The 26500-nt window shown below is 46.2% G+C and overlaps 1 protein-coding gene across 1 annotated transcript in view; it reads right to left on the reverse strand.

Moving 5' to 3' along the window:
- Window positions 1-6020: 6020 nt before the first annotated feature.
- Window positions 6021-26500, reverse strand: part of LOC120040472 (leucine-rich repeat-containing G-protein coupled receptor 5) — a 112535-nt gene continuing 92055 nt past the window's right edge. The window contains exons 11-17 of the mRNA XM_038985613.1: window positions 25915-25980; window positions 25741-25812; window positions 18496-18567; window positions 17603-17728; window positions 9057-9193; window positions 8779-8856; window positions 6021-8503 (exon numbers count right to left, since the gene is read on the reverse strand). Coding sequence (XP_038841541.1) covers window positions 7428-8503; window positions 8779-8856; window positions 9057-9193; window positions 17603-17728; window positions 18496-18567; window positions 25741-25812; window positions 25915-25980 — 1627 coding nt within the window. The 3' untranslated portion in view covers window positions 6021-7427. The remainder of the gene's footprint in view (window positions 8504-8778; window positions 8857-9056; window positions 9194-17602; window positions 17729-18495; window positions 18568-25740; window positions 25813-25914; window positions 25981-26500) is intronic.

The raw sequence follows: 26500 nt of genomic DNA on the forward strand, positions 1-26500 counted from the left end.
TGACCCTAACTGACCTAAGACAGGGAATTTTTACAAGGAATAAATGTCAGGAATTGTGAAAAACTGAGTTTAAATGTATTTGGCTAAGATGTATGTAAACTTCTGACTTCAACTGTAGGTTGTAATGTTTACATCGTCTCAATGTGGCCTTGAGTCTTGGTTTGATCATTAACTTGTTTGGTTCTTGTAGACACAGAAACTGTAGTCATACTCTGAGATTACTCTGCTATTCACCACTTCCTGATTTCATACATTCATCATCATAACTCATGACTTACAAATGTGGCTATACAATCACACATAGATACAGTCATGTTTGTTACATGGGCAATCAGCAGGGTTTTACTGTACCCTTTACATGGGTAATCAGCAGGATTTTACTGTACCCTTTACATGGGCAATCAGCAGGACTTTACTGTACCCTTTACATGGGCAATCAGCAGGATTTTACTGTACCCTTTACATGGGCAATCAGCAGGGTTTTACTGTACCCTTTACATGGGTAATCAGCGGGATTTTACTGTACCCTTTACATGGGCAATCAGCGGGATTTTACTGTACCCTTTACATGGGCAATCAGCGGGATTTTACTGTACCCTTTACATGGGCAATCAGCAGGATTTTACTGTACCCTTTACATGGGCAATCAGCGGGATTTTACTGTACCCTTTACATGGGTAATCAGCAGGATTTTACTGTACCCTTTACATGGGTAATCAGCAGGACTTTACTGTACCCTTTACATGGGCAATCAGCAGGATTTTACTGTACCCTTTACATGGGCAATCAGCTTGATTTTACTGTACCCTTTACATGGGCAATCAGCAAGATTTTACTGTACCCTTTACATGGGCAATCAGCAGGACTTTACTGTACCCTTTACATGGGCAATCAGCGGGATTTTACTGTACCCTTTACATGGGTAATCAGCAGGATTTTACTGTACCCTTTACATGGGCAATCAGCAGGACTTTACTGTACCCTTTACATGGGTAATCAGCAGGATTTTACTGTACCCTTTACATGGGTAATCAGCAGGATTTTACTGTACCCTTTACATGGGTAATCAGCAGGGTTTTACTGTACCCTTTACATGGGTAATCAGCAGGATTTTACTGTACCCTTTACATGGGTAATCAGCAGGATTTTACTGTACCCTTTACATGGGCAATCAGCAGGACTTTACTGTACCCTTTACATGGGTAATCAGCAGGATTTTACTGTATCCTTTACATGGGCAATCAGCAGGACTTTACTGTATCCTTTACATGGGTAATCAGCAGGATTTTACTGTACCCTTTACATGGGTAATCAGCAGGATTTTACTGTACCCTTTACATGGGTAATCAGCAGGATTTTACTGTACCCTTTACATGGGTAATCAGCAGGATTTTACTGTACCCTTTACATGGTCAATCAGCAGGACTTTACTGTACCCTTTACATGGGTAATCAGCAGGATTTTACTGTACCCTTTACATGGGTAATCAGCAGGATTTTACTGTACCCTTTACATGGGTAATCAGCAGGATTTTACTGTACCCTTTACATGGGCAATCAGCAGGACTTTACTGTACCCTTTACATGGGCAATCAGCAGGATTTTACTGTACCCTTTACATGGGTAATCAGCAGGATTTTACTGTACCCTTTACATGGGCAATCAGCAGGACTTTACTGTACCCTTTACATGGGCAATCAGCAGGACTTTACTGTACCCTTTACATGGGCAATCAGCAGGACTTTACTGTACCCTTTACATGGGTAATCAGCAGGATTTTACTGTACCCTTTACATGGTCAATCAGCAGGGTTTTACTGTACCCTTTACATGGGTAATCAGCAGGATTTTACTGTACCCTTTACATGGGCAATCAGCAAGATTGTACTGTACCCTTTACATGGTCAATCAGCAGGATTTTACTGTACCCTTTACATGGGTAATCAGCAGGACTTTACTGTACCCTTTACATGGGTAATCAGCAGGATTTTACTGTACCCTTTACATGGTCAATCAGCAGGATTTTACTGTACCCTTTACATGGTCAATCAGCAGGATTTTACTGTACCCTTTACATGGTCAATCAGCAGGGTTTTACTGTACCCTTTACATGGGTAATCAGCAGGATTTTACTGTACCCTTTACATGGGCAATCAGCAGGGTTTTACTGTACCCTTTACATGGGTAATCAGCAGGATTTTACTGTACCCTTTACATGGTCAATCAGCAGGGTTTTACTGTACCCTTTACATGGGTAATCAGCAGGATTTTACTGTACCCTTTACATGGGCAATCAGCAGGGTTTTACTGTACCCTTTACATGGGTAATCAGCAGGATTTTACTGTACCCTTTACATGGGCAATCAGCAGGATTTTACTGTACCCTTTACATGGTCAATCAGCAGGACTTTACTGTACCCTTTACATGGGTAATCAGCAGGGTTTTACTGTACCCTTTACATGGGTAATCAGCAGGATTTTATGAACAATAAGTCCTGTTGTGCGATTGCATATAAAATAACATCAAAGATTCTTTATTTCTCAGTTATGCAACGTTAAGTTAATTTAATTACACCGCCTTATGAAAACAAGGATAATAGAAGGATACATGAGTCATGATTGACGCAGAGCCTGAAATAACTTTATTTTTCGTCTCAACATGCCTGGTGTCCCATCCACCCACCCACCCCGGCGCTGATGGAATAATGACATGATTGTGTTCAGATCCATTATTTTAATAAATCACAAAGTTATAAGTCATATTTCCTTGTGGATCTTGACATGCTTACGAAAAAGTTCACAAAGCGTTTTTTTTCTGTTCTGTTCCACACAACGTTAATTACCTCTGAATCGTCCCACCACCAACCTCCTTTTAGGAATAACAAACACCACTCACAGATTACGCTCATTTGGTAAAGTTGTTTATTACATATTAGACAGATTTAACACTCTGATATAAAAACAAAATATGCATTCTATTCACTGGCCCTATGAATGTAATGTACACACAGCCTCTAGCCAACAGGACGCAAGGCTAGCTAAACCTGGCTAGCCAACGGGACGCTAGGCTAGCTAAACCTGGCTAACCAACAGGACACTAGGCTAGCTAAACCTGGCTAACCAACAGGACGCTAGGCTAGCTAAACCTGGCTAACCAACAGGACACTAGGCTAGCTAAACCTGGCTAGCCAACGGGACGCTAGGCTAGCTAAACCTGGCTAGCCAACGGGACGCTAGGCTAGCTAAACCTGGCTAGCCAACGGGACGCTAGGCTAGCTAAACCTGGCTAGCCAACGGGACGCTAGGCTAGCTAAACCTGGCTAACCAACGGGACGCTAGGCTAGCTAAACCTGGCTAACCAACGGGACGCTAGGCTAGCTAAACCTGGCTAACTAGGCCTACTACCTACAATCTGCAGAGCATGCGCCAGGCCTCCATCAGACCTCCTCCTCAGGGACCCTTTACTTTACATAATATACTTTTGGTATAAATACTCATCTATATTTTTTTATACAATTCTGGTATTTTAAGAGCTCAAGATAATAAAAAAAATAGCTTTTGCCTCCAAATTCTGAATCTGGGTAACGATGGAGAGAGAGAAAAAACAAGAAGAAGAAAAGAAAGACAATGTGTCACATTTGACAGTGGATTCATACAGCTACCCCAGTATCTGGTAGTTTGTAACAGAAACATTTGGCTACTTTGTGGCCTAATGAACACAACCCAGATTCAGCCCATCCACCTATGTTGCAGAACGTTTAAAAAAAAAGTTTTGCTACGGTGTGCCCTAATGAACACGACCCAGATTCAGCCTATCCACCTCTCTTTTTAACCATGTCACACACCTGGGAAAGACCCCGAGACAAGGATGTCTCTCTTTCTATGCTCTCTGTCTTCAGCATGTCACCTGGAGGAATGGCCACAGGCAGGTTCATTACAGCGAGTTTGTGTTGTGTTGAGAGAGAGAGAGATGTGTTGTGAGAGACAGACAGACAGACAGACAGACAGACAGACAGACAGACAGACAGACAGACAGACAGACAGACAGACAGACAGACAGACAGACAGACAGACAGACAGACAGACAGAGAGAGGGACAGACAGACAGAGACAGAAGAGGGGTAGAAAACTAACTAACTCACAGACAGACAGACAGACAGACAGACAGACAGACAGACAGACAGACAGACAGACAGACAGACAGACAGACAGACAGACAGACAGACAGACAGACAGACAGACAGACAGACAGACAGACAGACAGACAAAGCAGAGGGGCAGAAAACTAACTCACAGACAGCAGGTTTTTCACAGACCATGAGCAGCAGAGTTTTCAGGAACATTGAAGAATGGCAAAGACGGTTGATTACATTTTTAGGTTTCCAAGAGCAATTTGCTTTATAAGTAATGACATCTACCTCCTTAATTCATCCACACAAGGACAAAGGAGGTGCCTGTCAAGACTTTGGGGTTGTTTCACGAGGTTGCTACATTTCCCTAGTTCTAAGTGCTGGAGAGCTCTGAGGTGTTCTCCTGCTCTGATATAAAGGTAGATATGACCTGTGACCAGCAAGGCAGGAGAGGAGGAGAGGGAGAGAGGATGAGGAGAGGGAGAGAGGATGAGGAGAGGGAGAGAGGATGAGGAGAGGGAGAGAGGAGAGGGAGAGAGGAGAGGGAGAGAGGATGAGGAGAGGGAGAGAGGATGAGGATAGAGAGAGAGGATGAGGAGAGGGAGAGAGGATGAGGAGAGGGAGAGAGGATGAAGAGAGGAAAAAGAGCTGGACGGTGGACCAGACATGAGGTCATTCTCCTGGAGAGAAGAAGAAAGACAGGATGAGGAAAAGAGAGGTCGACAGCCTGGAGCTGAGCTCTGAAGATACCTCAGAAATCGCCTCAGAGGGCTTTTAAACCTTGCTAACCTCAGATCCAAGTATTTGTCTGGAGAGGCCGCTGATGTTTGGCATTAGTAGTCGGTTGCGTCTACCAAAAAGCAGAGGAAGTAAGAAGAAGAAGACAACAGAAAGAGGAACGGAGGAGAGGGGTGAACCAGAACGCAGGCCGCTCTGACCTGACCCTCGTCCCGGGTGATATTTCATTTCACGAGCGATCCAGCTCCTTGGAAAGGGTTCAGTCCTGGAAGGCGGTGACTTGATACCTCTATCCAGGTTAACACCCTGCTGCTGCTATGCTGCCGCTATGCCTGGCCAAAGAACAAAGAGGCAGAACACAAGACGTCTCTGTCCTGCCCCAGCGCAGTGGGGGAGCAATACACATCATTACCACAGGTTTTCATTCTGCCCTCTAAAACACATGAATAAGAATCCTCCTCTCTCTCCCTCGTTTCTCTCTCCTCTCTCTCCCCTCATCTCCTCTCCTCTCTCCCTCACTTTCTCTCCCCTCCTCTCCTCTCTCTCCCCTCATCTCCTCTCCTCTCTCTCTCTCTCTCCCTCACTTTCTATCCCCTCCTCTCCTCTCTCTCTCTCTCCCTCGCTTTCTCTCCCCTCCTCTCCTCTCCTCTCTCTCTCCTCATCTCCTCTCCTCTCTCTCTCTCCCTCTCCCTCGCTTTCTCTCCCCTCCTCTCCTCTCTCTCCCCTCATCTCCTCCTCTCTCTCTCTCCCTCTCCCTTGCTTTCTCTCCCCTCCTCTCCTCTCTCTCCCCTCATCTCCTCTCCTCCTCTCTCTCTCCCTCTCCCTCGCTTTCTCTCCCCTCCTCTCCTCTCTCTCCCCTAATCTCCTCTCCTCTCTCTCTCCCCTCCCCTCCTCTCCTCTCTCTCCCCTCATCTCCTCTCTCTTTCTCTCCTCTCGCTCTCCCTCTCTCTCTCCCCTCCTCTTCTCTCTCTTTCTCTCTCTCTCCCTCGCTTAATCTCCCCTCATCTCCTCTCTCTCCCCTCATCTCCTCTCCTCTCTCTCTCTCTTCTCGCTCTCCCTCTCTTTCTCTCCTCTCTCTCCCCTCATCTCCTCTCCTCTTCTCCTCTCCTCCTCTTTCTCTCTCTCCCTCTCCCTAGCTTTCTCTCCTCTCTCTCCTCTCTCTCCCTCTCTTTCTCTACTCTCTTCTCTCTCCCCTCCTCCCCCGGTACGTGTTCTAGTCACTAGGTAATGGAGGAGAGTCATGCATGCTGGTGATTGACGTAGTTAAATGATAAACACAACTGAAGATGTAATATACTGTGTTGTGATCAGTCTAAACAGGCTGTAATGGTGCATCGATAAAACAGTCTAAAAGCACCAGCTCACTAAATATACATTTTGACCATGGATAGCGATTAGAAATGACTTGTTTTTTTCTCTGCGAGCTACAGCAGTATCTTGAGATCAACAAGGCACTGAAGACAGAGAGGTGGACTGGGAAAATAGAGGTACGGAAATAGGGGGAAAACTTTTACAACTAAATATTAGTGTCAAATACGAATACACACCGAACCTTACTTTAAAAACAAACTGGCATATTCTACAAAGGAGAACAGATTGTCACAGTAAATGTACACAAATGAATGGGCACGTAAGTGCAACCTCACACACACACACACACACACACACACACACACACACACACACACACACACACACACACACACACACACACACACACACACACAGTGTGGCATATGTAATTGGTGCCGTTGTTACTGAAGGAGAATGTTGTGACATGGCGTCTCACACGGTCACCCCACTTTTAACACCAAGGATCGATAGACGACAAGACCCAACACGCGTGCACGCACGCACGCACACAGACACACACACACACAAGCACGCACGCACGCACACAGACACGCACACACACAGACACACACACACACACACACCTTACAAATTGTTCTCACAAAACTCAGCTTGCAATTATATAACTGTCAGAGAGGATGTTTAAACTCAAATGAGGTGTTTTATCTTAGGGATCTAACGGAAATAAAAATGAAAGCAAAGCGATGCAGTGTGGAATTTCCTCTTCCTCCTCCTCCTCGTCCTCCTCCTCCTCCTCGTCCTGGCCTACATATTATAGAGTCAAGTACCTTCATTAAAAGAGCCACTGTGTTGGTGTACATATGATGATCGTAATGGTGATCATAGCTGTGTTCATAACATAACCAGTTCTGCTTCTGTCCGGCATCTAGCTGCCGGGCCAGGGTTTACACATAGCTGGTACTGTACAGACAGACAGAGAGATAAGAATACCAGGACAATGGGAGTCTATCTAGCTCTAGATTAGAGTTCTGATTCAGAGGAGGGCCATGGCGGCCATTTTGTGTCCTGTTCCTGTCCGTGTGGCAGTGGCCTTGTTTCTTCATCCTTCCTCTCTGGCTACATGTACTGCTCTAACACAGTCTCTGTCTGTGTGTAGGGGGTTGATATAGGGCATGGGGTACTGGGGGTAGAACCCAGAGCCCTGCAGCCCTGGGGGTAAAAACAGTGAAGCCACAACGCTAGTCTGCCTAGCGACAGGGGATGAAGGCAACCGGAGGGTGGTGTGCCTCGGCGCTGGGTTGCTGCCCCGCCCCCCTAGACTCCTCCTCTTCCTCTGACACGCCGAAGGTGACCAGGGCCTGCGTGGAGTCACATGACTGTTTCTCGGCGTCCTCCGAGTTGAGCGAGACGAGGCTGAGTCGGCGGGGTCTGCTGAGGTGCAGGGCGCCGCGAGTCCTTCTGTGGAGCAGGCCCAGGTCCTCTCTGAAGTGAGGGTTGAAGAGGACGTAGAGTAGAGGGTTGAGGCAGGCTGGGAGAGGAACCACCACTAGGAGCACTGACTTCACCACCTCAGGCCCTACTGAGGGCAGTTTCAGCAGGGAGGAGAAGGAGAGGAAGGCTACGGGGAAGTAGAGCAGACAGTTGGTGAACAGCAGCCAGGCCACGTGACGGATCATGGAACAGTCCCACAGATTGTCCGGCTCTCCTTTCTCCAGGCTGCAGTAGAGGCGGGCGTATGTGACGGTCATGATGAGATAACATAGGGAGTTGACCAGGACTAGAGCCACCATGAAGCCCAGAGAGGAGGGCTCTTCGTAGGGCATAGGGAGACAGATGGAGGAGACACCATAGTCCCCCAGCAGGGGGAGCACGGTGATAGCCAGGCCCAGAAGGAAACACAAGGCGGCCACCAGCCTCAGCGTGCCCGTCGAAGTCTTCCCCTCGGCGGCCTTGCCTCTCCGTATGGACAGCCCCCTCTCCAGAGCGGCCACAGTCAGTAAGAAGATACTGGTCTCAGACGCGAAGATGGAGACGAAGCCGGTCAGCTTGCAGCCCGTGCTGCTCTCCCAGCGCGCCCCGTAGCGGCCGAAGCTGCCGAAGGTCAAGGCATCGACGGTGGCCAGCGTGGCTGACCACAGCCCCATCAGACTGTTTACCAGAGCCAGCAGGCCAATCAGCAGCTTCACAGGGGACAGGAAGGACGGGGAGAGAAAGATGGAGACCATCACCAGTGTGTTGCAGACCAGGGAGAGAGTAGCAATGACCCACACACCAACACGGATCAACCAGCTGCCAAACAGGTGGTGGCAAGGACGGAACGGACCTGGGGAGGGACAGATCAATCAATCAACCAGTCACTCAATCAACCAGTCAATCAATAAATCAATCAACCAGTCAATCACTCAATCAATCAACCAGTCAATCACTCAATCAATCAACCAGTCAATCAATAAATAAATCAACCAGTCAATCACTCAATCAATCAACCAGTCAATCAATAAATAAATCAACCAGTCAATCACTCAATCAATCAATGTATGCACCATGTTAGGGGGAAGGGTGGTGGTGGTGGGGGGGGGGGGGGGGGTGTTGCCTTACCAGGTGAAGGGGAACACTGGACACTGTGGTGGGATTTGGGCTCATCATCAAAGTCCAGCAGAAAGTCCTCGTGGTCTTCTTAAATCAAATCAAAGGTTATATCCAGGTTATCAAGACGTTTCATAGGAACTGAAAATTAGTCACTGTTTCTGTCAGGGGGCATATTAGCAACACACCATGTATCCTTTACAACAAGGATCTGAAGTGGTATCCCATTCCCTTTTAATGGGGCACTACTTTTTGTGCAGTGTAGTATCTAGGGTTGTTTGAGAACACACCTTGGTTAGACAAGATGCCCTCCCTCCTCCCGAAGTCGTCCTTCCCGTTGTTGTTATTGTCTCTGTCCCAGGGAGAGGAGTGTTTCTCACAGGAGACGAAGGCACAACACTGGAAGGCATAGGGCAGCTCCATCACCCTGGACAGAGAGAGAGAGAGAGAGAGAGAGAGAGAGAGACAGAGAGAGAGAGAGAGAGAGAGAGAGAGAGAGAGACAGAGAGAGAGAGAGAGAGAGAGAGACAGAGAGAGAGAGAGAGAGAGAGAGAGAGAGAGAGAGAGAGAGAGAACAGTAGAGAGAGAGAGAGAGAGAGAGACAGAGAGAGACAGAGAGAGAGAGAGAAAGAGAGAGAGAGAGAGACAGAGAGAGAGAGGGAGAGAGAGACAGAGAGAGAGAGAGAGAGAGAGAGAGACAGAGAGAGAGAGAGAGAGAGAGAGAGAGAGAGAGAGAGAGAGAGAGAGAGAGAGAGAGAGAGAGAGAGAGAGAGAGAGTCATCCTACAAGAAACATGGTATAAAGGAGACGGACCCAATGGTTGCCCTCTAGGTTACAGAGAGCTGGTGGTCACATCCACCAAACTACCAGGTGTGAAATGCTAATTTGGTATAGAGCAGACCTAACTCACTCTATTAAATTTGTCAAAACAGGAACATTTTACATCTGGCTTGAAATTCAAAAGGAAATGATCTCAACAGAGAAAAATGTCCTCATGTGTGCTACCTATATCCCCCCAATAGAATCCCCATACTTTAACGATGACAGCTTCTCCGTCCTAGAGGGGGAGATCAACAATTTCCAGGCTCAGGGACATGTACTAGTCTGTGGCGACCTAAATGCCAGAACTGGACAAGAACCTGACACCCTACCTGGAGGTGACAGCATTCCCTCCCTCATATGCCCCCCTAGACACAACTACATAACCAACATAACCAACAAAAACGGGTCACAACTCCTGCAGCTCTGTCGGACGCTGGGTATGTACATAGTCAATGGTAGCCTTCGAGGGTACTCCTACGGTAGGTACACCTATAGCTCATCTCTTGGCAGTAGTACTGTAGACTACTTTATCACTGACCTCAACCCAGAGTCTATTAGAACGTTCACAGTCAGTCCACTGATACCCCTATCAGATCACAGCAAAATCCCAGTCTAATTGAACATAGCTATGCTCAATCATGAGGCATCAAAGCCAAAGGAACTGAATAATATTAAGAAATGCTATAGATGGAAGGAAAGTAGTGTGGAAATCTACCCAAAAATTAGGGAACAACAAATTCAAATCCCTTCTAAACAATTTCTTGGACAAAATGTTTCACTGTAATAGTGAAGGTGTAAACTTGAGAGTAGAAAACCTAACCAGTTTATTTGACCTCAGCTTCCCTGTCAAATCTAAACATTTCAAGCAGACAACCCCTTGAAAATGAACAACAATGGTTTGATGAAGAATGCAAAAACCTAAGAAAGAAATTGAGAAACATGTCCAACCAAAAACATAGAGACCCAGAAAACCTGAGCCTACGCCTTCACTATGGTGAATCACTAAAACAATACAGAAATACACGACGGAAAAAGAAGGAACAGCACGTCAGTAAATGTAATTCATAGAATCTAATTTGCTATACAAATGGATGGAAAGTGGTGTTGGGGAAAAACATACAACATTATAAAATCCATGTACACAAACAACAAGTGTGTGGTTAAAATTGGAAAAAAACACACACATTTCTTTCCACAGGGCCGTGGAGTGAGACAGGGATGCAGCTTGAGCCCCACCCTCTTCAACATATACTGTATATCAATGAACTGGCGAGGGCACTAGAACAGTCTGCAGCACCCGGCCTCGCCCTACCAGAATCTGAAGTCAAATGTCTACTGTTTGCTGATGATCTGGTGCTTCTGTCACCAACCAAGGAGGGCCTACAGCAGCACCTAGATCTTCTGCACAGATTCTGCTAGTCCTGGGACAGTAAATCTCAGAAAGACAAAAATAATGGTGTTCCAAAAAAGGTCCAGTTGCCAGGACCACAACTACAAATTCCATCTAGACACCGTTGCCCTACAGCACACAAAAAACTATACATACCTCGGCCTAAACATCAACGCCACAGGTAACTTCCACAAAAGCTGTAAACGATCTGAGAGACAAGGCAAGAAGGGCATTCTATGCCATCAAAAGGAACCTAAAATTCAACATACCAATTAGGATCTGGCCAAAAATACTTGAATCAGTTATAGAACCCATTGCCCTTTATGGTTGTGAGGTCTGGGGTCCGCTCACCAACCAAGATTTCACAAAATGGGACAAACACCAAATTGAGACTCTGCATGCAGAATTCTGCAAAAATATCCTCAGTGTACAACGTAAAACACCAAATAATACATGCAGAGCAGAATTAGGCCAATACCCACTAATTAGCAAAATCCAGAAAAGAGACGTTAAATTCTACAACCACCTAAAAGGAAGCGATTCCCAAACCTTCCATAACAAAGCAATCACCTACAGAGAGATGAACCTGGAGAAGAGTCCCCTAAGCAAGCTGGTCCTGGGGCTCTGTTCACAAACACAAACACACCCCACAGAGCCCCAGGACAGCAACACAATTAGACCCAAGCAAATCATGAGAAAACAAAAAGATAATTACTTGACACATTGGAAAGAATTAACAAAAAAACAGAGCAAACTAGAATGCTATTTGGCCCTTAACATACACAAATTTAAGGACAGCTTTGACTATGTACAGACTCAGTGAGCATAGCCTTGCTTTTGAGAAAGGCCGCCGTAGGCAGACCTGGCTCTCAAGAGAAGACAGGCTATGTGCACACTGCCCATAAAATGAGGTGGAAACTGAGCTGCACTTCTTAACCTCCCGCCAAATGTATGACCATATTAGAGACACATATTTCCCTTAGATTACACAGATCCACAAAGAATTTGAAAACAAATCCAATTTTGATAAACGCCCATATCTAATGGGAGAAATACCACAGTGTGACATCACAGCAGCAAGATTTGTGACCTGTTGCCTCAAGAAAAGGGCAACCAGTGAAGAACAAACACCATTGTAAATACAACCTATATTTAGGTTTATTTATTTTCCCTTTTGTACTTAAATTATTTGCACATCATTACAACACTGTATATAGCCATAATATGACATTTTAAAGTATTTGTTCTTTCTGAACCTTTGTGAGTGTAATGTTTACTGTTAATTTTTAATTGTTTATTTCACTTTTGTTTATTGTCTACTTCACTTGCTTTGGCAATGTAAACATATGTTTCCCCATGCCAATAAAGCCCTTAAATTGAAACTGAGAGAAAGAGAGAGAGAGAACAGGAGAGAGAGAGAGATAGAGCGAGAGAGAGACAGAACAGTAGAGAGAGAGAGAGAGAGGAGAGAGAGAACAGGAGAGAAAGAGAAAGAGAGAGACAGAGACAGAGACAGAGACAGAGAGAGACAGTCAACACAACATGTAAGGCATAGGGCAACTCCATCACTCTACAGACAGAAGAGACTAAACACAATGCTACCACCACACTGAACAGTTTATTAAGTACCAACTGACATGCAACTTTGCAGAAATAAATCACCAACTGTTTATCCACAATTGAAATTACAGTGGTTTATGACATCATACAAATATTTAAGTCTAGGAGTTCCTAGCGGAAGGGACGTAAGTGTTGACTAACTGAGGAGGCTGTAACTATGGCCTGGGTAAATCATGTTTTAATGGTTGGTCCTTCAACTGTAACTATGGCCTGGGTAAATCATGTTTTAATGGTTGGTCCTTCAAGTGGCCTGGGTAAATCATGTTTTAATGGTTGGTCCTTCAACTGTAACTATGGCCTGGGTAAATCATGTTTTAACGGTTGGTCCTTCAACTGTAACTATGGCCTGGGTAAATCATGTTTTAACGGTTGGTCCTTCAACTGTAACTATGGCCTGGGTAAATCATGTTTTAACGGTTGGTCCTTCAACTGTAACTATGGCCTGGGTAAATCATGTTTTAATGGTTGGTCCTTCAAGTGGCCTGGGTAAATCATGTTTTAACGGTTGGTCCTTCAACTGTAACTATGGCCTGGGTAAATCATGTTTTAATGGTTGGTCCTTCAACTGTAACTATGGCCTGGGTAAATCATGTTTTAATGGTTGGTCCTTCAAGTGGCCTGGGTAAATCATGTTTTAATGGTTGGTCCTTCAAGTGGTCTGGGTAAATCATGTTTTATTGGTTGGTCCTTCAAGTGGCCTGGGTAAATCATGTTTTAATGGTTGGTCCTTCAACTGTAACTATGGCCTGGGTAAATCATGTTTTAATGGTTGGTCCTTCAACTGTAACTATGGCCTGGGTAAATCATGTTTTAATGGTTGGTCCTTCAACTGTAACTATGGCCTGGGTAAATCATGTTTTAATAGTTGGTCCTTCAACTGTAACTATGGCCTGGGTAAATCATGTTTTAATGGTTGGTCCTTCAACTGTAACTATGGCCTGGGTAAATCATGTTTTAATGGTTGATCCTTCAAGTGGCCTGGGTAAATCATGTTTTAATGGTTGGTCCTTCAAGTGGCCTGGGTAAATCATGTTTTAATGGTTGGTCCTTCAACTGTAACTATGGCCTGGGTAAATCATGTTTTAACGGTTGGTCCTTCAACTGTAACTATGGCCTGGGTAAATCATGTTTTAATGCTTGGTCCTTCAACTGTAACTATGGCCTGGGTAAATCATGTTTTAATGGTTGGTCCTTCAACTGTAACTATGGCCTGGGTAAATCATGTTTTAATGGTTGATCCTTCAAGTGGCCTGGGTAAATCATGTTTTAATGGTTGGTCCTTCAAGTGGCCTGGGTAAATCATGTTTTAATGGTTGGTCCTTCAACTGTAACTATGGCCTGGGTAAATCATGTTTTAATGGTTGGTCCTTCAACTGTAACTATGGCCTGGGTAAATCATGTTTTAATGGTTGGTCCTTCAACTGTAACTATGGCCTGGGTAAATCATGTTTTAATGGTTGGTCCTTCAACTGTAACTATGGCCTGGGTAAATCATGTTTTAATGGTTGGTCCTTCAACTGTAACTATGGCCTGGGTAAATCATGTTTTAATGGTTGGTCCTTCAACTGTAACTATGGCCTGGGTAAATCATGTTTTAACGGTTGGTCCTTCAACTGTAACTATGGCCTGGGTAAATCATGTTTTAATGGTTGGTCCTTCAACTGTAACTATGGCCTGGGTAAATCATGTTTTAATGGTTGGTCCTTCAACTGTAACTATGGCCTGGGTAAATCATGTTTTAATGGTTGATCCTTCAACTGTAACTATGGCCTGGGTAAATCATGTTTTAATGGTTGGTCCTTCAACTGTAACTATGGCCTGGGTAAATCATGTTTTAATGGTTGGTCCTTCAACTGTAACTATGGCCTGGGTAAATCATGTTTTAATGGTTGGTCCTTCAAGTGGCCTGGGTAAATCATGTTTTAATGGTTGGTCCTTCAACTGTAACTATGGCCTGGGTAAATCATGTTTTAATGGTTGGTCCTTCAACTGTAACTATGGCCTGGGTAAATCATGTTTTAATGCTTGGTTCTTCAACTGTAACTATGGCCTGGGTAAATCATGTTTTAATAGTTGGTCCTTCAACTGTAACTATGGCCTGGGTAAATCATGTTTTAATGGTTGGTCCTTCAACTGTAACTATGGCCTGGGTAAATCATGTTTTAATGCTTGGTTCTTCAACTGTAACTATGGCCTGGGTAAATCATGTTTTAATGGTTGGTTCTTCAACTGTAACTATGGCCTGGGTAAATCATGTTTTAATGCTTGGTCCTTCAACTGTAACTATGGCCTGGGTAAATCATGTTTTAATGGTTGGTCCTTCAAGTGGCCTGGGTAAATCATGTTTTAATGGTTGGTCCTTCAACTGTAACTATGGCCTGGGTAAATCATGTTTTAATGTTTGGTCCTTCAACTGTAACTATGGCCTGGGTAAATCATGTTTTAATGGTTGGTCCTTCAACTGTAACTATGGCCTGGGTAAATCATGTTTTAATAGTTGGTCCTTCAACTGTAACTATGGCCTGGGTAAATCATGTTTTAATGGTTGGTCCTTCAAGTGGCCTGGGTAAATCATGTTTTAATGGTTGGTCCTTCAACTGTAACTATGGCCTGGGTAAATCATGTTTTAATGGTTGGTTCTTCAACTGTAACTATGGCCTGGGTAAATCATGTTTTAATGGTTGGTCCTTCAAGTGGCCTGGGTAAATCATGTTTTAATGGTTGGTCCTTCAAGTGGCCTGGGTAAATCATGTTTTAATGGTTGGTCCTTCAAGTGGCCTGGGTAAATCATGTTTTAATGGTTGGTCCTTCAAGTGGCCTGGGTAAATCATGTTTTAATGGTTGGTCCTTGGTAAAAAATATGACCCACTCTGATGAGCTTCAGAGTGTCCATGTTGCACCCTACTTCATGGTGAATGAGTGTGTATTGGTGTGCTGCTCCCTTCCCTACCATGATGTACTAGAAGGGAGTGAGGGTACTGTAGCTAGTGCATGTCCATCATGTAACCTGTTTGTCTGTACTGAAATGAACTGGTAACAGGTTGTCTATTCAAAATAAGGACAGGATGGGGAAAGAAGATATCCTCATCCTCTTCTTCCTTCTCCCCTTCCTCCTACTCCTCATCATCATTTTCACCACCATCTCCACCACCACCTAGTGATGTCACAATACCAGAATTTTGACTTCGATAGAGATACCAGGTTTAGTATTGCCATACTTGATACCATCACAATACCACAGCGTATTAGCCAAAGTATCAGAATGGCACTTGATCCAGACAGATGAACCCAGCTACTGCTCTGTTCAATCGTTGGGGATCTTTTGAGTTAAATATCATCACAGCCCTGTTCGTTGCTGAGGCAATAGATGATCTATGGGAGAGACGTGAGAGAGAGAGACGTGAGAGAAGGAGACGTGAGAGAGACGTGAGCGAGAGAGACGTGAGAGAGAGAGACGTGAGAGAGAGAGACGTCAGAGACGTGAGAGAAAGAGACGTGAGAGAGACGTGAGCGAGAGAGACGTGAGCGAGAGAGACGTGAGAGAGAGAGACGTCAGAGAGAGAGACGTGAGAGAGAGAGAGACGTGAGAGAGAGAGACGTGAGTGAGAGAGACGTGAGCGAGAGACGTGAGAGATAGACATCAGAGACGTGAGAGAGAGAGACGTGAGAGAAGGAGACGTGAGAGAGAGACGTGAGCGAGAGAGACGTGAGCGAGAGAGACGTGAAAGAGAGAGACGTCAGAGAGAGAGAGAGACATGAGAGACGTGAGCGAGAGAGACGTGAGAGAGAGACGTGAGCGAGAGAGACGTGAGCGAGAGACGTGAGAGATAGACATCAGAGACGTGAGAGAGGGAGACGTGAGCGAGAGACGTGCGAGAGAGAGACGTGAGAGAGAGACGTGTGAGAGAGAGACGTGTGAGAGAGAGACGGGAGAGAGAGAGACTTGAGACAGAGAGACGTGAAACAGAGAGACGTGAGACAGAGAGACGTGAGACAGAGAGACATGTGACAGAGAGACGTGAAACAGAGAGACGTGAGACAGAGAGACGTGAAACAGAGAGACGTGAAACAGAGAGACGTGAAACAGAGAGACGTGAAACAGAGAGACGTGAGAGAGAGAGACACGTGAGAGAGAGAGACACGTGAGAGAGACACATGTGAGAGCGAGAGAGACGTGAGAGAGAGAGACATGAGAGACAGAGGCGTGAGAGAGAGAGAGAGACATGAGAGACAGAGGCGTGAGAGAGACGTGAGAGAGAGACGTGAGAGAGAGACATGAGAAAGAGATCTGAGAGAGAGAGACGTGAGAGAGAGAGGCGTGAGAGAGAGAGACCGCAAATGAATAACGTTTTGGTGGCAATGCAATGAGCATACACTGAGTGGACAAAACATTAAGAACACCTTCCTAATATTGAGTTGAACCCCCTATTGTTCTTAGAACAGCCTCGATTTGTCAGAAAATGGACTCTACAAGGTGTCAAAGTGTTCCACAGGGATGCTGGCCCATGTTGACTCCAATGTTTCCCACAGTTGTGTCAAGTTGTCTGGATGTCCTTTGAGTGGTGGACCATTCTTGATACACACGGTAAACTGTTGAGCGCGAAAACCCAGCAGCGTTGCAGTTCTTGACACAACCCGTGTGCTCCTGGCACCTACTACCATACCCCGTTCAAAGGCACTTAAAAATGTTGTCTTGCCTCTTCACCCTCTGAATGGCACACATACACAATCCATGTCTCATTTGTCTCAAGGCTTAAAAATCCTTCTTTAACCTGTCTCTTCCATTCATCTACACTGATTGAAGTGGATTTAACAAGTGACATCAGTAAGGGATCATAGCTTTCACCTGGATTTACCTGGTCAGTCTATGTCATGGAAAGACCTGGTCAGTCTATGTTATGGATTCCCCCACCACTACCACCACCAGCATCACCAAAAGCACCACCACCACCACCAGCATCACCAAAAGCACCAGTACCACCACCCGAGCATTACCACAGGTACCTCAGTTTGGGGAGGCTCTCAGCAGGCAGTAGCTCCTGCAGGTCCTCGTTGCCTGCTAGTTTGAGGTGTGTGAGTCCATGGAGCCCAGATACAGGCAGATAGGACAACCGGTTGGAAGTTAGATCACTGGGGGAGAGAGAAGGGAGGGGGAGGAAGAGGGAGGGAAGGAGAGAGAGAGAGGGGGAGAGAGGGAGAGAGGGGAGAGAGAGAGGGAGGGGGAGGAAGAGGGAGGGAGTGAGAGAGAGAGAGAGAGAGGGGAGAGAGAGAGAGGGGGGAGAGAGGGGGGGAGGGGGGGAGAGAGGGAGGAGAGAGAGGGAGAGAGAGAGAGAGAGGGAGAGAGAGCGAGAGAGAGAGAGAGCGAGAGAGAGGGGGGAGAGAGAGAGAGAGAGAGGGAGAGAGGGGGGAGAGAGGGGGGGGGAGGGGGGGAGAGAGGGAGGGAGAGAGGGAGGAGAGAGAGGGAGAGAGAGAGAGAGGAGAGAGGGAGAGAGAGCGAGAGAGAGAGCGAGAGAGAGAGCGAGAGAGAGGGGGGAGAGAGAGAGAGAGAGAGGGAGGGAGGGAGGGAGGGAGGGAGGGAGGGAGAGAGAGAGAGAGAGGGAAGGAGAGAGAGAGAGAGAGAGAGAGGGGGGGGAGAGAGAGAGAGGGGGAAGGAGAGAGAGGTGCAGGGAGAGAGAGGGGCAGAGAGAGAGAGAGGGGCAGAGAGAGATAGAGAGAGAGTATGAGAAACACATATCATCTACCACCTGATAACTAAGCAATAGCAATCTAGCAATCATTAATCGAGCAAAACATAAGAGTTTTTTTATGCAATATAACTTGCTTTAATGGACACATAATCCATTGCCGATTGACTTGAACTCTGCCTGGTTCATATGAATGAATAAAAGAGGACTCACAGTTTGATGAGGGCAGGCAGACTGGAGAAGGAGAGCGGGTTCAGAGAGGACAGCTTGTTCCAAGCCAGGTCACTGTTCAGAGGAAGCAGAAAAAACAGAGAGTTTCCTTCACTTCAGATGTTTCCTTCAGCTCTACTAATCCTGCTGCACCTCAGACGGTTGGATTTACAAGCTGAGAGATCTCCTTCAGTACCATGCTCTGCTGCACCGAGAATTCATTCCATTCCTTCCTCCTCCTTCCCTAGCAGATTATACCAGACATGTGCCGTATCAATCCCATACTGCCGAAGCAGGCACTTTTAAGGTTAAGTTGATTCACATATGTATCGTCGTCGTTTTGTCGTTTGAGAGGAGAATAGAAGAAGGTATTGACATTGTTTAACCAGATGAGATGAGTTGAGTGAAAACACAAAAGATATAACTAACACGAGCAGACAGGAAGACAACGAGGGGCCATAGTTCAAACTGTATGTCCAAGAGGGGACCTTAGTTCAAACTGTATGTCCAAGAGAACCTTTAGTTCAAACTGTATGTCCAAGAGGACCCTTAGTTCAAACTGTATGTCCAAGAGGACCCTTAGTTCCAAACTGTATGTCCAGGAGGGGACCTTAGCTCAAACTGTATGTCCAAGAGGGGACCTTAGTTCAAACTGTATGTCCAAGAGAACCCTTAGTTCAAACTGTATGTCCAAGAGGACTCTTAGTTCAAACTGTATGTCCAAGAGGACCCTTAGTTCAAACTGTATGTCCAAGATGGGGCCTTAGTTCAAACTGTATGTCCAAGAGGGCCCTTAGTTCAAACTGTATGTCCAAGAGGGGACCTTAGCTCAAACTGTATGTCCAAGAGGGGCCTTAGTTCAAACTGTATGTCCAAGAGGGGACCTTAGTTCAAACTGTATGTCCAAGAGGGGACCTTAGCTCAAACTGTATGTCCAAGAGGGCCCTTAGTTCAAACTGTATGTCCAAGAGAACCCTTAATTCAAACTGTATGTCCAAGAGGGGACCTAAGTTCAAACTGTATGTCCAAGAGGGGACCTAAGTTCAAACTGTATGTCCAAGAGGCCCTTAGTTCAAACTGTATGTCCAAGAGAACCCTTAGTTCAAACTGTATGTCCAAGAGGGGACCTTAGTTCAAACTGTATGTCCAAGAGGGCCCTTAGTTCAAACTGTATGTCCAAGAGGGGACCTTAGTTCAAACTGTATGTCCAAGAGGGGCCTTAGTTCAAACTGTATGTCCAAGAGGGCCCTTAGTTCAAACTGTATGTCCAAGAGGGCCCTTAGTTCAAACTGTATGTCCAAGAGGGGACCTTAGTTCAAACTGTATGTCCAAGAGGGGCCTTAGTTCAAACTGTATGTCCAAGAGGGGACCTTAGCTCAAACTGTATGTCCAAGAGGGGACCTTAGCTCAAACTGTATGTCCAAGAGGGGCCATAGTTCAAACTGTATGTCCAAGAGAACCCTTAGTTCAAACTGTATGTCCAAGAGGGGACCTTAGTTCAAACTGTATGTCCAGGAGGGGACCTAAGTTCAAACTGTATGTCCAAGAGGGGACCTTAGTTCAAACTGTATGTCCAGGAGGGGACCTAAGTTCAAACTATATGTCCAAGAGGGGACCTTAGCTCAAACTGTATGTCCAAGAGGGGCCTTAGTTCAAACTGTATGTCCAAGAGGGGCCTTAGTTCAAACTGTATGTCCAAGAGGGGACCTTAGCTCAAACTGTATGTCCAAGAGGACCCTTAGTTCAAACTGTATGTCCAAGAGGGGACCTTAGTTCAAACTGTATGTCCAAGAGGGGACCTTAGTTCAAACTGTATGTCCAAGATGGGGCCTTAGTTCAAACTGTATGTCCAAGAGGGGACCTAAGTTCAAACTGTATGTCCAAGAGGGCCCTTAGTTCAAACTGTATGTCCAAGAGGACCCTTAGTTCAAACTGTATGTCCAAGAGGGGACCTAAGTTCAAACTGTATGTCCAAGAGGGGACCTAAGTTCAAACTGTATGTCCAAGAGGCCCTTAGTTCAAACTGTATGTCCAAGAGAACCCTTAGTTCAAACTGTATGTCCAAGAGGGGACCTTAGTTCAAACTGTATGTCCAAGAGGGCCCTTAGTTCAAACTGTATGTCCAAGAGGGGACCTTAGTTCAAACTGTATGTCCAAGAGGGGCCTTAGTTCAAACTGTATGTCCAAGAGGGCCCTTAGTTCAAACTGTATGTCCAAGAGGGCCCTTAGTTCAAACTGTATGTCCAAGAGGGGACCTTAGTTCAAACTGTATGTCCAAGAGGGCCCTTAGTTCAAACTGTATGTCCAAGATGGGGCCATAGTTGAAAGTAACTGTGTATCCAAGAGGGGATGGAACTTGGGGAATTGCTGTTCACAATTACAAACTTTCACTGTGCCATGAGAAAAAGGCAAATCAGATATATTATCTTGCATGTAAACTATGTGATTTAATCTTTGGACAATGGTTTTGATCTACAGCCTGCTGAGCTTGGCCCCTGACCATATATGTCTAGGGATTGTCTCTCTGCAGAAAATAGAAAACACTTGTTAGTGTTTGTCCCATACATACCAATATAATAACTGACAGAATCAGGGAAATATGGATGTACACTAAAAGAGACCTGAGGGAGACCTGTATGAGACCCGATGGAGACCTGAGAGAGACCTGAAGGAGACCTGAGGGAGACCTGATGGAGACCTGAAGGAGACCTGAGGGAGACCTGAGGGAGACCTGAGGGAGACCTGAGGGAGACCTGAGAGAGACCTGAAAGAGACCTGAAGGAGACCTGAGGGAGACCTGTGGGAGACCTGTATGAGACCTGAGGGAGACCTGAGGGAGACCTGTGGGAGACCTGTATGAGACCTGAGGGAGACCTGTATGAGACCTGAGGGAGACCTGTGGGAGACCTGTATGAGATCTGAGGGAGACCTGTATGAGACCTGTATGAGACCTGAGGGAGACCAGAGGGAGACCTAAGGGAGACCTGTATGAGACCTGTATGAGACTTGAGGGAGACCTGAGGGAGACCTGTATGAGACCTGAGGAAGACCTGTATGAGACCTGAGGGAGACCTGAGGGAGACCTGAGGGAGACCTGTATGAGACCTGAGGGAGACCTGAGGGAGACCTGTGGGAGACCTGAGGAAGACCTGTATGATCCAGACAGCCAACTACTAGTTGTTTATGGTCCACATGTTGTTTGAGTGAGGATAAGTAAGGTCCTATAGAGCAGGGTTTCCCAAACTGGGTCCTGGGGCCCTCTGGGTGCACCTTTTGGTTTTTGCCCTAGCACTACACAGCTGATTGAAATCATCAAAGCTGGGGTGGGGGGGTCTAGAGAACCTATCAGAGAGGCTTCCTGTGTGTGCTCATAACATAACACGACGTCGTGCTCTTATATCAGGAGATCTCTTGTAACAGCGGGCCGTTGTTCCTGGTTATACAGTTATCCTGGGCTACCTCATTACCTAGAAAGGGACTGGAGGGGTTGGGGGTGAAGGAATGGTGACAGGAAAGGGGTCTCCAGATTCCAGATCTCTCCCCTCTCTTCCTCTAGGCTGATTGGATGTGTAGAAGCCTTATTCAACACATGATTTGCTGTTTCTGACCCCTTTCGTCACTCAGAGGGAGCCAGGGGTTTAAACAGGCCCGTAAAGTCAGTTGGACTGCAGCCCTGCAGCCACGTCTTGAGCACACACACACACACACACACACACACACACACACACACACACACACACACACACACACACACACACACACACACACACACACACACACACACACACACACACACACGCGCACACACACACACACACACACACACACACACACACAGGCCTAGCTCTGGAGCCGTATGCAGCTAGTTCTTTAGCTGGACGTAGGGAGCGTTGTGAAGTGGAAAGTCCCCAGTGGGGTATCAAAGCAGTGGATATGGAAGGACATGGATCGACCCCGCGTTTTCTCTGCCATCTTAAAATCCCCTGCCATTTCCTGAAAGACTCCACAGCGACTCAGCAGAGGAGGGATTTTTTAGAACGACATGACTTGTGACTGTTTGATGATGCAGCTGGTTGCAGCTGGTCCTCTGTGCTACCTTTAGAGAGGGACGAGAGACCTGGGAATCCTGGCAACAACATAACGTGCACTTTTCATCTTTTCATGTCCACTCTGCCTGGTAACCCGATCTGCTCCTTGAGGCTTTGCACGTTGAGACAGATCCGAGCCAGGACATCTCCCAGGCTTTCTCTCTCTCCACGCCGGGCGGCCAACTATGACAGCATGCCTGTTGTGGACTCACCCAGGGTCAACTCACAGAGAGCACCTTAGTGAGGCGATGGGAGGCGGAGGGAACGGGAGGAGAAGGGGGGCTGAACCCACGGCCATGTGTGTCACTGTGTGTGAGCGTCCGTGTGTGTGTGAGCGTCCGTGTGTGTGTGTGAGCGTCCGTGTGTGTGTGAGCGTCCGTGTGTGTGTGTGAGCGTCCGTGTGTGTGTGAGCGTCCGTGTGTGTGTGAGCGTCCGTGTGTGTGTGTGAGCGTCCGTGTGTGTGTGAGCGTCCGTGTGTGTGTGAGCGTCCGTGTGTGTGTGAGCGTCCGTGTGTGTGTGAGCGTCCGTGTGTGTGTGAGCGTCCGTTTGTGTGAGCGTCCATCCATGCAGTCCATCCGTCCGTCCATCCGTATGTCTGTTGTCTGTCCGTCCGTCTGTATGTCTGTCGGTTCAAGAGCCAACATTTCCTCACATCCTGCCCTGGACGTGTCCAAGGAGGCAGCAGCCAATTAAAATCTCTCGTTGCCTCGCTGAGGTAATTTGGAAGTGTTTACAGAGGGCACGCTCGGATCAGTGCGTGTGCACTGTGGGATTGTTGTCCAGAGGGATGGAGGACGGATGGCGGGTGGCGGGGGTGGGGGCTGAGCAATCAGCAAATAGCCTCTTCAACTGGTTCTACCCTGAAAGCCTTGTGTACTGCTGCATGTAATGCAACCAAGGCTTCTATCAAATGAGCCATGCCTCATCCTTCTGTCATTACCTTTCCCCGTTTCCCCATTCAGCTAACAGGCTAACAGAATAACATGGTAATAATGTCTATATCCCCATTCAGCTAACAGGCTAACAGAATAACATGGTAATAATGTCTATTTCCCCATTCAGCTAACAGGCTAACAGAATAACATGGTAATAATGTCTATTTCCCCATTCAGCTAACAGGCTAACAGAATAACATGGTAGTAATGTCTGTTTCCCCCATTCAGCTAACAGGCTAACAGAATAACATGGTAGTAATGTCTGTTTCCCCATTCAGCTAACAGGCTAACAGAATAACATGGTAATAATGTCTGTTTCCCCATTCAGCTAACAGGCTAACAGAATAACATGGTAATAATGTCTATTTCCCCATTCAGCTAACAGGCTAACAGAATAACATGGTAATAATGTCTATTTCCCCATTCAGCTAACAGGCTAACAGAATAACATGGTAATAATGTATGTTTCCCCATTCAGCTAACAGGCTAACAGAATAACATGGTAATAATGTCTATTTCCCCCATTCAGCTAACAGGCTAACAGAATAACATGGTAATAATGTCTATTTCCCCCATTCAGCTAACAGGCTAACAGAATAACATGGTAATAATGTCTGTTTCCCCATTCAGCTAACAGGCTAACAGAATAACATGGTAATAATGTATGTTTCCCCATTCAGCTAACAGGCTAACAGAATAACATGGTAATAATGTCTATTTCCCCCATTCAGCTAACAGGCTAACAGAATAACATGGTAATAATGTATGTTTCCCCATTCAGCTAACAGGCTAACAGAATAACATGGTAATAATGTCTATATCCCCATTCAGCTAACAGGCTAACAGAATAACATGGTAATAATGTCTATTTCCCCATTCAGCTAACAGGCTAACAGAATAACATGGTAATAATGTCTATTTCCCCATTCAGCTAACATGCTAACAGAATAACATGGTAATAATGTCTGTTTCCCCATTCAGCTAACAGGCTAACAGAATAACATGGTAATAATGTCTGTTTCCCAAATGGCACCCTATTCCCTACATAGTGCACAACATTTGACCAGAGGTCTATGGGTTATTAGTGCACTATAAAATGGAATAGGGAGTCATTTGATATGCATGTGATGATTCTGGTGAAACCTGACAACTCTACTCGCAGGCTGGCAGCCAAACTAAACTAATTCAATCTCTCACTTGGTGGCTCTGAGAATGAGAGAGAGTCAGTGAACGTTTTGGACAGAGAAAGGACACTTCGTTCTCATGATTCTACACTACTATGAAGGGCCAAACAGGCATCTCATTGGAAGTAGTGGCCTGAGGGTAGTGGAGGGGGGTTGGGGTGTGTGGGGGGTAGGAATGTCAAGGACAAGGCCACCCACGATATGACGGGGTGAAGGAAGGTGGCGACGGGATGGAAACAAGATGCAGGAAACGTAAACAGGAGGAGAGGAGTGTTTGTTTGTCTGACGGCTCAGATTTAAAACACACACACACACATGCACACACAAGCACACACAAGCACACACGCACACACACACACACACACACACACACACACACACACACACACACACACACACACACACACACACACACACACACACACACACACACACACACACACACACACACACACACACACACACACACACACACACACACACAGCAATGCCAGACTGTATTTGTCAGAGGCTTCTCTTTCACACAGGAAGTAAACAATACCTTCTGTTGAACAGAACGGCCACTCACATGAAATATGGACAACACTTCTCATCCTGACATACCAAATGGCACCCTATTCCCTGTGTCAGAGCTGTCCAGGTCCCAAACTAGTGCACTAGGGAATAGGGTGCTAGTGAAAACAGGCCGTGGTCCTGACATGCCGGTCACACTACTAGCTACATTCTCTCATTGTAACAGTTTGGAAAACCTCCCTCCTTGGAAAACACCACATTCATCACTTTCTGAATTGAGAAAACAAACATTTGAGGCATATTGGCGTGAAAACCCTGAACATGAAGTAATCTGAATATAATGGGAATGTGAGGTCATAAGCACACACACACGCACGCACGCACGCACGCACGCACGCACGCACGCACGCACGCACGCACGCACGCACGCACGCACGCACGCACGCACGCACACACACACACACACACACACACACACACACACACACACACACACACACACACACACACACAGACCAGTGTACTCACAGAGAGCGTAGGGAAGTCAGTCCCTGGAATGTGTCTGCATGCAGCTCTTCAATTTCATTGTGGTGCAGATCACTATAAAAAACCAACATAAAGAACCCCGATTGAAACAGGTTTTATTGTAAAGCCACGGCTCATATCGTTTTATAAGGCTTCTCTGGTTGCCAAGACACTCACATTTTCTGAATCTTCTCACATCCTCTGAAGCTTGGCAGAGACTGGATCATGTTGTAGGACAGATCTCTGTGTGAGGGGGACAGAAATGAGATCCACTGTAACCTACACTACCATTATACTTTACTACTTGTCTTTTCAAATATGTCACTTTTATAAATCTGATTTAAACACGGGGAAATGTTGACCGAGGGCATGATGCTCTTTGGGAGTCAGGTTACTGTAAAGCAGTTTTTGATAAACTAGGCCAGGTAGCCTAGTGGTTAGGCCAGGTAGCCTAGTGGTTAGGCCACGTAGCCTAGTGGTTAGAGCAGGTAGCCTAGTGGTTAGGCCAGGTAGCCTAGTGGTTAGGCCAGGTAGCCTAGTGGTTAGGCCAGGTAGCCTAGTGGTTAGGCCAGGTAGTCTAGTGGTTAGAGCAGGTAGCCTAGTGGTTAGGCCAGGTAGCCTAGTGGTTAGGCCAGGTAGCCTAGTGGTTAGGCCAGGTAGTCTAGTGGTTAGGCCAGGTAGCCTAGTGGTTAGGCCAGGTAGCCTAGTGGTTAGGCCAGGTAGCCTAGTGGTTAGGCCAGGTAGTCTAGTGGTTAGAGCAGGT

This window comes from Salvelinus namaycush, unplaced genomic scaffold, assembly GCF_016432855.1.
Source record: "Salvelinus namaycush isolate Seneca unplaced genomic scaffold, SaNama_1.0 Scaffold356, whole genome shotgun sequence".
In the NCBI taxonomy this organism is placed as follows: Eukaryota; Metazoa; Chordata; class Actinopteri; order Salmoniformes; family Salmonidae; genus Salvelinus; species Salvelinus namaycush.